General features: G+C 33.9%; 1 protein-coding gene across 1 annotated transcript; it reads right to left on the bottom strand.

The window, feature by feature from the left end:
* Positions 1-14,960: 14,960 nt before the first annotated feature.
* Positions 14,961-16,217, bottom strand: LOC110104117 (putative F-box protein At4g22660). The gene has a single exon (XM_020833090.1). It carries the CDS (start codon positions 16,215-16,217, stop codon positions 14,961-14,963), a length of 1,257 nt encoding a protein of 418 aa, XP_020688749.1.
* Positions 16,218-17,586: the final 1,369 nt, after the last annotated feature.

Here is a 17,586-nt window from a genome sequence, read left to right as displayed (position 1 = left end):
CTAAGCCATCCAATAGAATAGCCTTTCTTGAAAAATATTAAGTTGGATGGATATTCTTACAATACTTGAAATTCAAGAAATTGGACCATAAAGAGTTGTCAATATGAAATTTACACCTAAGCTTAATAGAGAAATAGTTCACCATATCCATAGTAGATTTACAATCCACACCACTATCACCATAGGGACCAGTACAAGAGATCTAAGCCCTTAAATGAATCTTTTTAACATAAAGAGAGAGCCCCCAAAGAAATTTGATAATATATCTATTATAAACCTTCAATGAAGGTTTAATAGTTTAAAAAAGGTAAATAGACATAGAACAAACCACACTTTTGATTAGAACAAGTCTATCACTCATTGAAGAAGTTTAAATTCCCAAATCAAGAGCTTAGATCTAATGTTATGAAATACCTTGTCATAGAGGAAGGATTTTTTTTTATTTATGTAGAGAGGAGTGCCTAAATAGTAAATAGAGAGTAATTGATTATAAAATCTAATAAGTTGAGAAATAGAATTGATCATGCTTTATTTCATACATTTGCCACTAATAAAAGAACACTTTTTTTTTGGAAGCAAAGATCACTTTCCTTTTCAAATCCAGAAAGAAAATAATAAATATTTTTAACATTCTTAATAACACCATTACAAAGTAAGACAATATCATCAGCAAAATATAAATGGTAGCTAAACATACCACCAAAACTAATATACGCTAAACTTCTATACTTAAAAAAGATGTCTTGAAGGCCTCTAGAAAGATACTCAACAACAATGATGTAAAGAGTAGGGAACAAAGGGTCACCTATCTAACACCTTGAGATGCTTTAAAGAACCCCTGAGATTCACCATTGATAATAATAGAATATCAAACATTTTCAATAATATTGTTGATTAAGGAAATATAATGATCATTGAAGCCAAAAAGCTTTAAATATTCTAAATGAATGACCAATTAATATTTTCATAAGCTTTTAAATGTCCAATTTCATAACCAAATTATGCCCCATAATTTTAAAATTAATATCATAAACAAGTTCTGGAGAAAGCAACACATTATTATAAATACTTCTACCTTTCACAAAGCTAGTTTAATAAAGAAATATAATTTTGGGCAGGAGTAGAGAAATTCCAATTGTCCAAGTTATCACATTTAGGAATAAGAACCAAGGATGTGCTCATAAAAAACACAGGAACAAATAAACCATTGAAAAAACCTTTAACAACATTGCATAAATCATCAATAATAATATGCTAGCATTTTTGATAAAAAGCCACAATGAAGCCATTAGGACCAACAATAGAATTCTTATTCATCTCCATAAGAACCTTATGAATCTCAAGATCATTAGGACATAAAGAGAAACAAATTATTCTCTTCATCAATAAACTTGAAAGGGATAACATGATGACTGGAGATATCCTCCAGTTTGTTGGACACACCAAGTAAAAGCTGAAAATGAGTAACAACAAAAGCAAAGATGACATCTTAATCCTCCACCCAAGACCCACGACCCATCATAATCTTATTAATAAATGATTTAGTTTTCCTACTATTGGACTTAGTATGAAAATATTTAGTATTTCTATTTCCTTTGGAAATAAGTTTGGAAAAAGACTTTCGACGACAATAGTCTTTCTCCCTACATTGAAGATCAGACAAAAGGTTCTTAACATTAATTAATAACACTTTGTTTATTTTAGACCCATTAGAAATATAGTTTTCCAACAAAATAGCCTCCTTCTCAACCTTAAGGATGTTATAAAAAATATTTACAAAAGAACATTTATTTAATCATCGAATAACTTGCTTAAGCCTCTTTAATTTAATAGAAAACCAAATGTTATCCTTGAAACCTTCATAATAATGAATAGAGGCAGACCACTTAGTTTCTATAATTTTGAAGAAATCAGCAGAAAGAAGTCACATATTTTGAAATCTGAAACAACCCTTATCCTAATAAGTAGAATGGTTAATACTATTAAGTAGAGGGGCATGGTCAGAAATGATTCTACTGAGGAGTTCTACAGTAGAATTGGAAAATAAAGAAATCCATTTAGAATAATAGAAGGATCATATCTAATCTCTGCTAGAGCCTTTGATAAGACCAGGTGAACTTAGGACCAACAAAACGAATATCATAAATACCACAATAAATAATAATGATAGTAAAAATTGTCAAACTAGATAAACTGGAAGGAGGCCCTCCAATTCTTTCAGAAGTATTAATAGTAATATAAGTCTCTCACAAAAAACTAGGGGCTCTTAAAGGAGAAATAAAAAATTATTCAATTATCTCCTTAAAGGAATTCTACCTGCTTTGGTATAATTAGCATAGCAAATAGATGCCATGATCAGAATATTGTTAATTAGAAATTTGTAATGAATAACATGTTCAGAATATTAACAATAGAAAGATTTAAAGCATCATTCCAGAACAACCAAATTTTTTCCATTAGAATTAGAATATGATAATTCAAAACCCAATTATTTCTGGCAGAGGTCTTTAAAAAGAGCTGCTAGGTCTTTAACTTCTTCTTCCAAGGTCCAAAGAGCCTGTAGACCACAGTGAGAAGTTTGTTTAAGATTTGGAAAAGCATTCGAAGAAAAACATCCAACCAATACCTCTTTAAAAGATTTTGACTGGTTCTTAGAAGCGAGGAAATCAATATCATACATTTTAACTAGAATACTAGCCATCATGGATGTGGAGGTTTACAGAGGAAACATCAATACCAGAGAACGAGCCAAGCAACACCTAAATAAAAAACTGACTCACATGAGAAGAAAAGACATATAAAATTAAAAATAAAGAAAACTAATACTACAAGAAAAGAGAAAGGGAACTCCCGTCGGTGAGCTGAGAAGATAAGATCTCACCTCAATGAAGAGATGAGATCTAATAGAGATGATGCGACAAAAAAGTGCACGGGTAAGGCAAACCCAAAAAGAGCTGAGCAAAGAGCCGAGGAGTTATTTAGTCACGATCTAGTATTTTATGTGTATTGGATTAAATAGTATATTAGTTATTTACTTGCTAGTAAGAAGTACTATACAAGCCTCCGAACTTTAAGAAGCCGTTTGGTAGGATAAAGTAAAACAATTACACATATTTATTAAATCTAGTTGTTTGGTTAATTTTGAGCGGAATAAAAGGAAATCATCTGAAGCATTAGGCATGTATTACGAGGCGTGTTTCGGGCGAATTAGAAACCCGCTCATATTGAGCGGGTTATAAATTCTCTAGATGAAGAAATCCTTTGCATCGTCGTTCTGTTCGGCTTCATTGCTTCGTAGGAGGTGTAAGATTGAACGAAAGGTTTCTTTGGTTCCTTCGTTCTTGTTCGACTTGCTCCTTCGACGACGTTTCCTTTGTCTGTCGGATCGAAAGTTGCGACATTTTCATCGGAAGTAAGTACGGGAGCTCGCAAGTTCTGAAGGTAACTTTCTCCCTTTCGCATGCTTCTTCGGCCAAATCTCGTCAATCCTTCGAACTACAGGATTTGGTAAAAATTATTGAACAAATATAGCACCTGCTTGCTTCACTTGCTCGCCTCTCATTACTGGTTCCAGTATAAAACTAGTTTATATAGGGAAACTGAACTGATGAGTTTAGGATTGTAGAATTATTCTTTTTTATTTATTTGAGAGTTCTTCATGACTGATTTATCTGAATAGATTTAGACATTGCTAACTGCACTTGAATGTATGTTTTGTTGAACGTTTGATTATAAATATTTCATTGTTAATGTTTTGTTCGCATGTTTTTGCTGTAAGTTGCTGACTTGCTAGTCATGAGCTGGATTGAAACTAATTGCAGCAGTAAATTAAATTTAAATCGGCAATGAAGATATCAGAGAACAATTCCTATTCTTATAGGAATCATATTTTAAGTAGCCACAGTTTGTTGGATGGCATTGATAACTTCCAATTGGAATAAAAGATTTTACCTTTTGAGTGAAATAGATCCATCTAATGAAGTCTGATTGCTTTTTAACTATTGCAGTGCACTGGGTACATGGTTTTTTTCATTAGCTAGGGCTCTAAAAGCAATCCCAGTGGGAATAAGAAATAAATCTCTGGCACCTCTAGTCTTCTTTGGTACCACTAAGACAATGCTTGACATTATAATGGGTATTAGACAGTGTGAAAGGGAATATGCAGAAAGGCAGATGAAACTGATGGAAGAACAAAACCTTGGCAACAGTTCAGTTGACACATTAGATGTGGTTGATTCATATATCTCTTTCTATGCCTTGGCTTGCTCCGAACTTCTAACGGCAAGAGTGGATTATTTAGTTATGAGAGTGTTCTTTATATGTCCCAGCATTATTCTTTGTCAGATTTCTTCCCGTCAGACTTAAGAAAATCTTCAATTTTGGGAAGGGTATGAATCCCTGGTTTCAACCATGAACTTCATCTTGACTTAAGAAAAAAAAATTCAGTGAAAAAATTAAATTAGGATGATATGTTTAAATGTCCAATACGTAAATGGATGTTCTCAATTATTTGATTTACTAAAATTATTCATCTTCCTCCTCTAGTAGTTATCCTTTTTTTGTCATTGTATTTGCTTTACAATAACGGAATCTACATACTACCATATTTTTTGTTTTTCATGTCTATTTTGAAATTAGATGATTTAATTATGCATTTTTTTTGCTTAAACTTGAATTTTTTAGTTACAAAGATGGTTGAGTCATTGGAAGATGTTACTTAACTCCATGAAATTCAAAAATATAATGATGTGATGAAAGTGATTTATATAGGAAGATGTTTCTTAATAATTATGCATTATTAAGAAAAAATGCTTTTACTTTACTCTGGATATATCTAGCCAAACAAGGGAAACAATTCTCATGTGTTTATTTTGCAGACAACCAAACAAGCTCAAAGTATTCAGAATGTATTACATTTACATTACATTGCATATACTTTACACTGTATTTCTTTTTCAGGCAACCAAACAGCTCCTTAATGAACTCTATTGCATCACACGTCTTGCCATAAGCATGATCTCCATGCAATTATTGGTCTTCTTAAGAGCACAATCTTTGTTCGATCACATTTCTCACTGAAATCATGATATTTGTACGATCATGAACATCTTGCCATGATTACACTCACGTTCAATTGTGCATGACTCGCCACAATCACGATCTCTGTTTGGATGTATGCTAATTTTGATCACAATATCTAATTGATCAGGCATCTTGCCATGATTATTATCTCTGCTCGATTCTATTTCTCGCCACAATCACAATCTTCATTCAATTGTGAGTCTTACCACATAACATGAACTTTGTTCAACCTTATTTGACATATTTATTAATTCAATATTTAATAAATATGTCAAATATATATATATATATATATATATATATGTCTCTTAAAATTTTTCAAAATTAAATATTGAATTAATAAAAAAAAGCTTTAAGCATTAGATGGGAAAAAGCTTCATCAAAATTTTATTATTATTATTATTATTGTTATTATTATTATATAAAGATTGGTTGAAGCTACTCCCAAGTTTCATTCTCGCTCTCCTGCATTTTGGGCTAAGCAAAACCACATTGAGGTTCATCACATCCTTCTGTTGGTGGAACATCACGATTACTATGAACGTCATGATATGTTTCGCTTATAATCATGTTTCTTGGAAAACATAAAAATGGATATGTTATTTTTCTCGGCTAATTCAAAGATACAATAATCGTGTGTCTTCAATTTTTGTTTCTTTCTTCCGAGCCGGATCAAAGATTTGATGGTCTTAGATCTTTTTTTTTTTATTCTTCCCAATAGAATCACAGATATGATAGTCTTATATCTTTATTCTATTGAGAAAATGGAAGGTATACCTATGTTTATGTTCTTCTCGCTCGAAGGCATTCATATGATGTAATTCATGCCTGAACTTATTTTTCTTGAACTCTCTATTTGCATGCCTCAATTCAATCAAATGTTGCTAGCTTTTAAATGGAAAGAACATAGATGCTAGTTGAAGGTCAATGACCAAATGGTGTGCTCAACATAGGGGTGCAAACGAGTCGAGTCGAGCTCGAGCCAGGGGGTGTTCGAGTTGAGCTTGACAATCAAATTTCTTGAATTATAAATTTTTATACTTGAAAGTTGCTTTAGAAATCATTGAGAAAGCCTCCTTAAATGAAGCATCAGTCTCTTTGAACTTTTTTTTTTATTTTATGCATAAGACTTAAGGCTTTTATTTTGTTTGTACAATGTTGTATGTGTTTTTTATCAATAATAAAACTTCACGTTTAATAGATATCCTCTTCAAAGAAATATAAATTTTATTTGAGTCTATAGTTCAGTAATAGAAACTTATATAAAAATATTATATTTATAATTCAATATTAAGAAATCTAAATTTTAAAAATAAATATTAAATTTTCATAATTAAAATGATAAAATCAAACATTAAAAACATCCAAACTTTTAAAATAGTTGAAAATTAAAATTTTGCTTGACGAAACATCGAATCTGTGTTCAAATCTCTATTTATTTAAAAAGTAGTAAATTTGTTTTACATTTTTGTAAATTTGATCACAGTTTTGATGTTTCTTCATGAAAAAAAATTAATTTTAAGTTATTTTAAAAGTTTTCATGGTTTTAATGTTTAATTTTATTATTTTAATTATGAAATTTTAATATTTATTGTAAAAAGTTAAATTTTTTTAATGTTGAATCATAAATATGATATTTTTGGACGAGTTTCTATTGCTAAGTTATAAGCTTAAATAAAATTTATACTCCTTCGATGGAAAAATTATTGCGTCCTCCCACCTGACGTAGAGATGCGTCCTCCCACCGCCAAAAAACTCGGTTTTTCTCGGTATTGCTAGGTATTATTTGGTAATAACGAGGAATATCATCATGTGAAGACCAATACCGAGTTATACCGAGCTATACCGAGCAATACCGAGCAAAAACCGAGTTTTTTCTAGGAAAAACTAGGTATTTTTTTGTATTGCTCGGTATTGCTCGGTATAACTCGGTATTTGTCTTCACATGATGATATTCCTCGTTATTATTTGGTATTGCTCGGTATTTGCTTGGTATTTCACATTTTTTAGCACGATTTTAGCTCTGGGAGGACGCATCTCTACGTCAGATGGGAGGACGCAATAATTTTTCCGTTTTAATGAAAAACATGTATAACATTTATCTAAAAAAGACAGCAGTCTCTAGCATATATTAACAAAGTCTTTTAATGTCATGTTGTAGCCTTATCCACTCACGTTCATGGCCAACATCATATATATAAGTTGTGGCTAATTGTGATATTCTTCTTCATGTATTGCTAGTTGTGTCTCTCTGAAAAAAATTGCCACACAAACATAATAAATAGCAGTACAAATATTGTTATCATGTGTCATCAGTTGAACTTTCTAAATCCACTTCAGGTCTTTGATGTGAACCATTTGGGCTCGGATTGAGTCGAATTTGGTGTCGTTGGGTTCATATTTTTGAGACATTTAGTTCGACTATAAGTTTGTTGAAATTAGAGTTCATAAAGTTCTGAATTTAATTTTGAAAAATTTCAACTTGATTTTGCCTCGAGATTTGTACCTGATCAAGATAATATTTTGATTCTATATTAGTTGTCCTATTTTTGGACTTCGAAACTCCAAAAGTTTGAAAATACATATTACAGCTTTCAGAGAATTTTTCGTGCGATTTGAAACTCCAAAATAACAAGAACTCAGGCGTAGAGGTTCTGAATAACTCCAAAAGTGTTGAAATTAAGTTTAATACGTCAAAAATAGTCTCGGGGACTCCAAAAATATTCGAATTGACCTGTTTGAGCCAAAATTTCATTCAAAAAATGGACCAGACTGAATCGACCGCCGTCCACTGCCATTGCCCAACGTGCCCGTGCGCTCATGCAATGTTGGGCGCCTACCCGCGCTGTCCATAGACATTAACTTATGTGAATGATATCAGTGTAATTTTTATGTCATCTTCTTGTGAAAATGAAAGTACACTCAAACTCTCATTGAGTCTTTTATTAAGAATGTTGTCCGCTATTAGCTTTCCTTTTAGGCTACCTCATAGATGAGCCTTTTTGGGATTACTTTTCAAACCATTTCTGATAGATTTAGGGAAATTTATAAATGATATTTGACCTATCTGAGATTGTTTGTTAGAGGATTGATTGATGACGTTAACTTGTGAGGAAGAGGTCAGATCAAATCCCCATATGATTAATCATCCAGTGAAAGATTTTCAGAAGTATATCAACTAACGTCTCTTATGCAATGAAAGATTTTCAAATGTCTATCAACTGACTTCCTAGAATATTCATGTTGATAGATAAATATAAAGTTTAAAGTCTTAGTTTTGCACAAAGATCCAGTACACAATCAGATAAAAGAGATGGTGTTGCATTCATAAGAGATACCAGAGTTTTTACATGGAAATCCATAAAAAGGGAAAAATCATAGAGTCTAGCCCAATTTAAATGAATCCACTAGTGTATACATTCTATTATTATTAAGGCCCTTCCTTGGGGGGGAAGTCTTTGGCTTGATGTAGTAAATATACATCAAATAAAGTACATTACATGGTGGGAATTGGATAAATCAATATTGACATGTTTGTTTGGTCTGTAGCACCATAGTCGTCGGGTGACGGAGATCAGCAGAGCCACCGCGCAGGGGCAAGAGAGCGTTGCACGAGGCAAAATTCAAGCAGAGAAAAAACCCAAAAATTGAAAATCCTTTTAAGGATTGGCTTATTCTTCTACAAGGTTTCTTAGTATTAGGCATGTTCTTTGTGGCAGTGGATGTTATGGTTTTTTAGTTCTAGTATTGAGGAGTGTGGGGGTGGTGTTCCTACATTATTATGGAGGCCTTCCTCTATTTTTTCCTCATATTTGTATCCAATGCAGTTGATTTATGTAAAGACTTGCAATCATTTTCTTTTGATGATATAAAATATTCTTTTTACGAAGAAAAAAAGTGCATAATACAAAATATTTTATTCTTATAATTACATAGGCATCATTAATTATTTAGATTTTTTTATATGCAACTCTTTGAGCATGTTACAAGTTTTTTATTCATTTTAAGGACTTTGTAACTATTTTATTCTGATAAAATAAAATTTAAATTTTCAACAAAAAGTGCATAACACAAAGTATTGCATGAAGCAATTATTCTAAAATATAAATGAAATATACATAAAAACCATATCAGAAGCTCAGCATACAACCGGAAGCAAGAACCATAACGAACCATGTGCAGATGACGGCTCAGCACATGGACAGTTAGCCGGTAACAAACATAGCTAATGACAGCTAAGCACATGTACTCATAGATAGCTATAAATACCCATACTCTGTATACGAATAGGACTCGAATTGAACTTTCATAGAAATGGAAACTCTCTGTTCTGTTTCTTGCACGATCTTTCTTTCTCCATAATTCCTCTCTCAATATTACTTTTTATATGGTATTAGAGCATTTCTGGCTTGCAGCCCATTAGATCCAAGTATGGTAATTCAGTCTGCATCGTCTCATGTGGAAGAAGCATCTACAGAGACGCCATCAGAAGACATCAGCATTCCTTCATCTCTAAAATTTTTGATATATAATATCAAAACTATAGTTCCGATACAACTCTCTAATGACAATTACGCAATGTGGAGGTCTCAGATCTTCAAGTTGTTCAAAGCAAAGAACTATGAAGGTTTTCTTGATAACTCCTTATCAGCACCTTCACGTCTTCTAATCGACTCCAGTGGAAAGTCCCAAATCAATCCAGCCTATGCTCGTTGGCATCTTGTGGACCAAAATATAGCGGCAACCCTCAGCTCCATTGTCACGACAAGCATATTACCTTACGTTCTACATCTGGACACTTGTGCGGAAATCTGGTCCATGCTTGAACGTCGTCTTCAAGCTTCAAATAGATCAAAAGTTATACAACTCAAGAATGATCTACATCACATATCCATGGGATAATTAACAATGCTACAATATCTCACAAATGTCAAGACCCTGGTTGATAACATTGCAGCAGCAAGCTGCACTATTGACAGTGAAGATATTCTGTTATACACGCTTAATGGCCTACCGCAGCAGTGTCAGGCCTTCAAGACGACGAATCATGCCAATCAATCCCCAATCAGCCTGGAAGATTTGTATTCGTTGCTCTTGAGTGAAGAAACAAATCTTGCCAGTGAGTCTGTCAGAGATCACTCAATACCAAATATAGCTACAGCACTATATTCAAACAGAAACAGGGGTAGAGGGAGCGGTAGATCTAATTCCTCTAATAGAGGAAGGAAATCTACGAAGAACTCATACATATCATCACAACTGGCAACCAATACCACAGCTCCTTCCTACGGACCAGTCTTCTGTCAAATCTGCGGCAAACGCGGACACCCGGCTCACATGTGCTGGCACCGGTATAACGAGCAATATCCAACTCCAAACTCAGCACTGGTAGCAACAAGTACGCATCCTCAAATGGACTGGATAATGGACTCAGGAGCTTCATCACACCTGACCAATAATCTGGACAACCTGATACATCCAACTGAATACAATGGTCAAGACAGCGTGTCAATTGGCGATGGCAGTACCCTCTCGATTGCACACTCCGGTCAGGGTCTGCTTCCTACTCCCAGTCATAAGATTATTCTACCTCGCCTCTTTCATCTTCTCAATCTTTCACATAACTTGATTTCAGTTTCTTCTTTAACCACTGATAATAACCTTTCTGTTTTGTTTGACAAATCTGCTTTTCATATCAAGGATCAACAGACAAATTCAACAATTTTATCAGGCCCTTATAAAGATGATATCTACCATTTTCCTTCTGCTTCCAATAACAAAGTCTGTCGTCAAGCTCTTACGGCCACAAATACATCCTACCTACAATGGCATTATCGGCTTGGTCATCCACATCAACAAGCCATTCAAACTACCTCCAAACAGCATCGACATTTAGCTATTCCCAAACCCAGTAATTCTTGTTCTTCTTGTAAGACCAGAAAAGGTCACAAACTACCGTTTACAAAATCCTCTAATCATTACTACAAGCCATTATAATTGTTACACATGGATGTTTGGGGACCCTCACCGATTCCTTCGAATCAAGGTTTTCGATATTATCTTTCAATAGTGGATGATTCAACTCGATTTACATGGGTGTTTCCTCTGTTGCATAAATCTGATGTGTGATCTTTATTCATCAATTTTCATTTGCACATTAAAAGCAGCTGTCTCTTTCAATTAAACAAATCCGAAGTGATGGAGGCATGGAATTTCTAAATCATCATCTCAAAGAACATCTGAAATCCCATGGAATACACCACTAAATAAGCTGTTCATACACACCTGAACAAAATGGTTTGGCGGAAAGTAAACATCGTCATATCCTAGAGACAACTTGAGCTCTACTCCATACGGCATATCTTCCATAATAGTTCTGGATGGACACATTGTTAACAGTTGTATATCTTATCAATATCATGCCTGCACCAATCACTTCCAATTTATCTCCATTTTAGCTACTCTACAATACTCAGTCGAACTACTCTCATCTCAGAGTGTTTGGCTGTGCTTGTTACCCACTGCTACCTCCACATGCTTGTCACAAATTATCAATCAAATCTCCACTGTCAATTTTCCTTGGCTACAACAACTCCTACAAAGGGTACAAGTGTCTTGAACCAAACTCTAGTCATATATACATCTCACGACATGTCACATTTGATGAGTCAATTTTTCCTTATGCTACAAAATTCAATACATTAACCTCTACACATAATAATCCCATATCAACGAACCCACAGCTTCTTGTTTCTACCTCACTTCAAAGAACAAATCCCCACTCAGCAACAGACACATGTTATCCTATCCAATCTAATGCAGATTTGTCTCGACAGAGGTCTTCTTCTCCTAATCTTGATACCACAGTTGTTCAAGAACCCATACAAATAAATCCCACAACAACTACTACATCCACTCAACCACATCAAATGCTTACCAGATACAAAACACGCTCCCTTAAACCCAACCACGTATGATCCCACAAGTTATACAGAAGCTTCAAAACTTGCCCAGTGGCATTCTGCCATGGCCAGCGAGTTTCTTGCCTTACAGCAACAAGGGACCTAGATCCTTGTACCTCCACCAGCTCATACACCTATACTTGGTTCAAGGTGGACATACAAAACAAAAAGAAATTCTGATGGTTCCATCTCAAAACACAAAGCTAGACTAGTGGCACAAGGCAACCGACAGGAATATGGCATAAACTATACATAAACATTTAGCCCAATAGCCAAATTAGCAACAATTCGTGTTCTTCTTACTCTCGTCATTACCAATTCGTGGCCATTACATCAAATGGATGTTAGCAATGCTTTTCTTCATGGATCCAACAACGAAACTATCTATATGAAACAACCCAAAGGATTTGAGGACTCTTAATTCCCAAATCACGTGTGCCTACTTCAAAAATCATTGTATGGCCTAAAATAGGCACCCCGTCAATGGTTTAAAACATTCTCCAGTTTTTTCCTCATACTCGGTTTTCATCCAAGCACATCAGATCCCTCACTGTTTACTCTACATCAAAATAATCTTCAAGCAAACCTCTTAATATATGTCGATGACATATTATTGACTGGCAACGATTCTCACCATATTCTTCATATCATTTCATCTCTTAACAAATGATTTACAATTAAGCATCTCGGTTTTCCTTCTAATTTTCTCAGCATCACCATAACATCTCAAAACAGCAAACTTATTCTTTCTCAAACTAACTACATTCACAATATCATAACTCAAGCTAGTCTATCTCAATGCAACTCTTTATCAAACCCATCCTTAACCACAAAATCCCATCCAACATACCTCAGGACATTCTCTTATCAGATCCATCCAATTATAGACAGCTGACCGGATCGCTTCAGTATGCAACTATAACGAGACCGGATATTGCCTTCATCGTCAACACGCTATGCCAAAATATACATTGACCGCTGTCTCAACACTTTCATTTACTTAAACGCCTTTTGAGATATCTGAAAAGAACAGTAAATTATGGTCTTCCTATATCCAAAACAGAGCTCAAACTTATGGCATTCACCGATGCTGACTGGGCAACAGATCCCCTCATCAAACGGTCCACATCAGGTTACTGCACATTTTTAGGGGACAACCTCATTTCATGGATGGTTAGAAAGCAGAGAACTGTGGCTAGATCGTCAATAGAGGCAGAATACCACTCTCTAGCAGCAGCTGCAACAGGCGTTTTATGGCTCAAGAGACTTATGATGGATTTTGACATTCCACAAAATCAGCCAACAGTGATAAATTGCGATAATATGTCAGCTATCGCTCTAGCCAATAACCTAGTTTTTCATGCGAGGACTAAGCACATCGAAGTGGACTTTCATTTCACAGGGATCACATTAGCTCAAAGGAACTAAATGTTGTTCCATAAGTATTACTGATCAAACAGCTGAATTTTCACCAAATCGCTTCCAACTTCTAGATTTAAAACTCTTAGAGACGAACTAACTGTTACAGTCACTCCACAGTTAGTTTGCGGGGACGTAAAAACCATATCAGAAGCTCAACATTCAACCGGAAGCAAGAATCATAAAGAACCATGTGCAGATGGTGGTTCAGCACATGGACAGTTAGCTGGTAACAAACTTAGCTAATGACAGATAAGCACATGTACTCATAGATAGCTATAAATACCCATACTCTGTATACGAATAGGACTCGAATTTAACTTTCATAGAAATGGAAACTCTCTGTTCTGTTTCTTGCAAGATTTTTCTATCTCCATAATTCCTCTCTCAATATTACTTTCTATAATACAAATAAAATTTTGACCTCGTTTCGAGGATTAATTATGTTGTGCGGACATTGAACACAGTTCGGAGACCAATAAAAATGTGCCACATCACCACTTGCTCGGTACTTCTCGGTGCCGCAGCTCGGTATTGCCGACGTAGCACATTTTGGTTGGTCTCCGGATGACGTTCTGCATTCGGCCTCCGCATATAATAATTTCTTCGTTTCCAAATGTCTTGAAAAGATTACTCTAAAATATATAAATTTAAATAAAATTAAAACTTAATCAAAGAAGGAGCTGCAATGTTTTCTATCACAATGCACTTTTACACTAGTTTATTAATTGTAAGTTTATAAAATCCAGGTTACTAAATTTTTAAAAATTAAGAAAATTAATGAGCTGCATAATACAATTATATAATTTTATTTATATGCATACAAAAAGAAATATAACTTTAACTTATTAAGCATATGCTTATATATTTTTTATTTTTCATATTTTGTATGTCTATTTCATTATCATATCATATAATTATGTTATATTATTTTTAATTTAAAAATAAAAATTTGATTTTAATGAAATCACAAGTGCTTTTTAAAATAGTATAGATATTATAGATTATCACAATTGATTTTAATGAAATCACAATTCATATTCTTATAATCTTATCATCTCTAAGTTAAGAGACAAATATTATAATAAACTCCATTTTCCGTACTCCATCCAGTTGCTTTTTATGTCATAGAAGACTTACGCGCACAACTAATCTTGATAAACTACATGTTATGGGGTAGTTTTTTTTTTTTTTTTTTTAATATATGTTATGGGGTAGTTGTTGTAAAGTTGTCTATTCAAATCGTTCATAATTTCAAAAATAATGTCGATTCTTCTGGCTAACAAGATTTCACAAAAAAAAAGAAAAAAAAAACTTAACAATGATCCAGCATTAATAATATATTTTCTTCAAATCAAAACCTAGAAGAGGGAAATAAATATTTAAATTAAAAATTCTACTTATTATTACATAAAAAATGTCTGATAGATATTTAAAATAGATTTATAATTCAAAAATAATCATATTAAATGCTTAATAAATATTAATATTTTCAGTTTATGAAATTGAAAGTGAAGGTGTAAACCAAATAGAAGGGGGCCAGTTAGACTGTGAATCTGAGTCCAAGAAATATTGAAATTGCCTACTTTGAAGTTCAAAAAGACCAGCATCCCGATTAACATTCTCTGGCAACATGTCACTCAAATGATCAGCAAAGTATATGCAATTCGGTCTAATTCCAGGAGCAATCATGTGATGCAAATAAAAAGTCTGATTACAACCCACAAATAGGGAGTAACCACACAAGTCCTTGACGGGGACCCATTGAGGGCAAGAATAAGAAGAACCAATAACAGCTGGCTCTGACTTTGAAACAAAGAAACCTATCGTCTTCACGTTATTTGTTTGATCGATCTCCTCCTCATAAATTTTGATCACCCTCTCTATTTTTAGAAGAGTTCCTGACATAAAAGCAATATAGTACATGTAATCAGAGTGTCTATTACGCCAACACGGGTCTCGCATCGCCGGGCAGATGATTTCAACATTTTGTCCATTGAGATCAAAAGATAGCACCATAGAAAAATGTGTGATTGCATAAAACCTTTGATCTTCATCATGATAGTAAACATCTTCAAATTGCTCATTATGCTTCAAGGTGTAAGGAGGTAATTGTGGGCCGAGAACCCAAGCTTGATCTCCTGGCCTTGCCAAAGCCAGTGCTTTTGTAAAGCCATAAATAACAACAGTAGTTCTAAACGAGTCATTAGAGGAGACAATGATTTTATGAAAATATATATCACGTAAGCCTTCTTCGTCCACGGTAAAGTATGAAGAAACTTCATTACAAAAAAACCTGATGGAGCCATCAGGGGCGTATTCGGGCTCAATTATATGACCTTGATCTTTGGGGATGGTGAAAAGGGATGGGAGCAATATTTCAGCCTTTGTGAGAGGGTTAAAGAGGTGAGGCTGTAGATCTATTTTATCAAGGGTCACGAGCCATCCATCATTGGAGCCAAAGCAACGACGACCATAGATAAGGCTACTGAGGGAGGAGAAGCGACGATGGCAACCAACGTCGGCTTTTTCTTCAATGGTAACATCGTAGAAGGTGAGTGTGTCGGAAGCTTCTCCAACATCGTTGGGAAGGAGCAGCCATGGAGACGGATAACATTGAAATCCAAGGAGTGCATAGTTGGCAAGAGTTAAATTCCATGAGGTGCAAACAATAGATAATCGAGCTAAGTCTACAATGGACAATTGTGATGAGATGCAACGAAGGAGATCCATGGGGAGATCATTCCAGGCCATAATATTATTGTATTTGTGGTGGCCAACGGATGAAAGGAGCAGTGGTTCCTTCCAACACTACTATCCTCGAACAAAAATAAATAAAACTTGGAATCAAATTTGTAATCTTTGTTCGAGAGATAAATAGGTGGAATAGAAAAAGCATTTGTGGAAGATATTCATGTGCATTAATTTTTTCTTCTCATTTGCTGCTAAAGAAATTGGCCATTTGTCATTATCCATAAATAGAATAGGGTGCATAACCAAATTCTTTCTATAAATAGGTTTTTGACAAAATTTAATTCTAAAAGTGTTAAAATAAGCATTTTGAGAACTATGGAGCAGCCTTTGTCCAATTTAATTTAAAATAAATTTAATTCATGTCTTAAAATTTAAATTTATTAATTAAAACATTATATTTATTTTAATTTCTAATTAAAATTTATCATTTATTGCATATGTCTCATTATGAGATCAAGTGAGACTATTTGTATCAAAATTTGACATCATTTTGAGAGGCCTCAAAACGATTATTCTTGAATATATAAATGAGTGAAAGATGAGAGAACTTACATCATAGATGTGTTACTACAAAGAAAGATATTTATTAACATTAAATATTTTATCTCTTTTTATAAAATGAAATTGGTGTACTAATGACTCTTTCACTAGTTTGTTATTAATAATATCACAAATTAATAAAATTATTGCTCAATTCAGTTCATATAATAAAAAATTATAATGTACCTAAAATTCATTTATTTTAGCAATACTATGGATCTACCAACTCAATGAAAATCACTCACTATTTCTAATTAAAAGAGATCACACTGCATATTTTTGTTTCCTCAAATGATAAATTATTATAATGTAATTGATAGGAAGAATAATGAAATAAGAAAATAAGGTAAATTAATTGATAGAAAAATATCAAATTAAAAAAATGCATGTAAATTATCTTTGATAGAAAACTTTAATTCAAAGATATTCAAATTATATGCTTAGCAAAGATTAAGATATGCAATTCATGAAAGTGATGGTTTAAACCATATTGAAGAGGCCAATCAAGCTGTGAATCCGAGTCAAAGAAATACCGAATTTATTCATTGTGAAAATAAAAATCCCTACATCCCAATCAATGTACTATGGCAATATGTCACTCAAATCACTACAGGAAAATCACCCACTTCCGGCGGCTTTTTCCGGCGGAATTTGAGCAATTTCCGGCGGTTTTTTAATTTTCCGGCGGTTTTCCGGCGGCTTTCGAGCCGCCGGAAAAAACGGCGTAGGAAAATACTTTCCGACGGCGTTTTCCGGCGGCAAAAAAAATCCGGCGGTTTGCCGGCGGTCAAAAACCGCCGGTGGAAATTAAAAAAAAAAAAAAACAGAA

The sequence above is a fragment of the Dendrobium catenatum genome, unplaced genomic scaffold, assembly GCF_001605985.2.
Source record: "Dendrobium catenatum unplaced genomic scaffold, ASM160598v2 fragScaff_scaffold_166, whole genome shotgun sequence".
NCBI classification, from domain to species: Eukaryota; Viridiplantae; Streptophyta; class Magnoliopsida; order Asparagales; family Orchidaceae; genus Dendrobium; species Dendrobium catenatum.
This window is presented reverse-complemented; position numbering and strand designations above follow the sequence as displayed.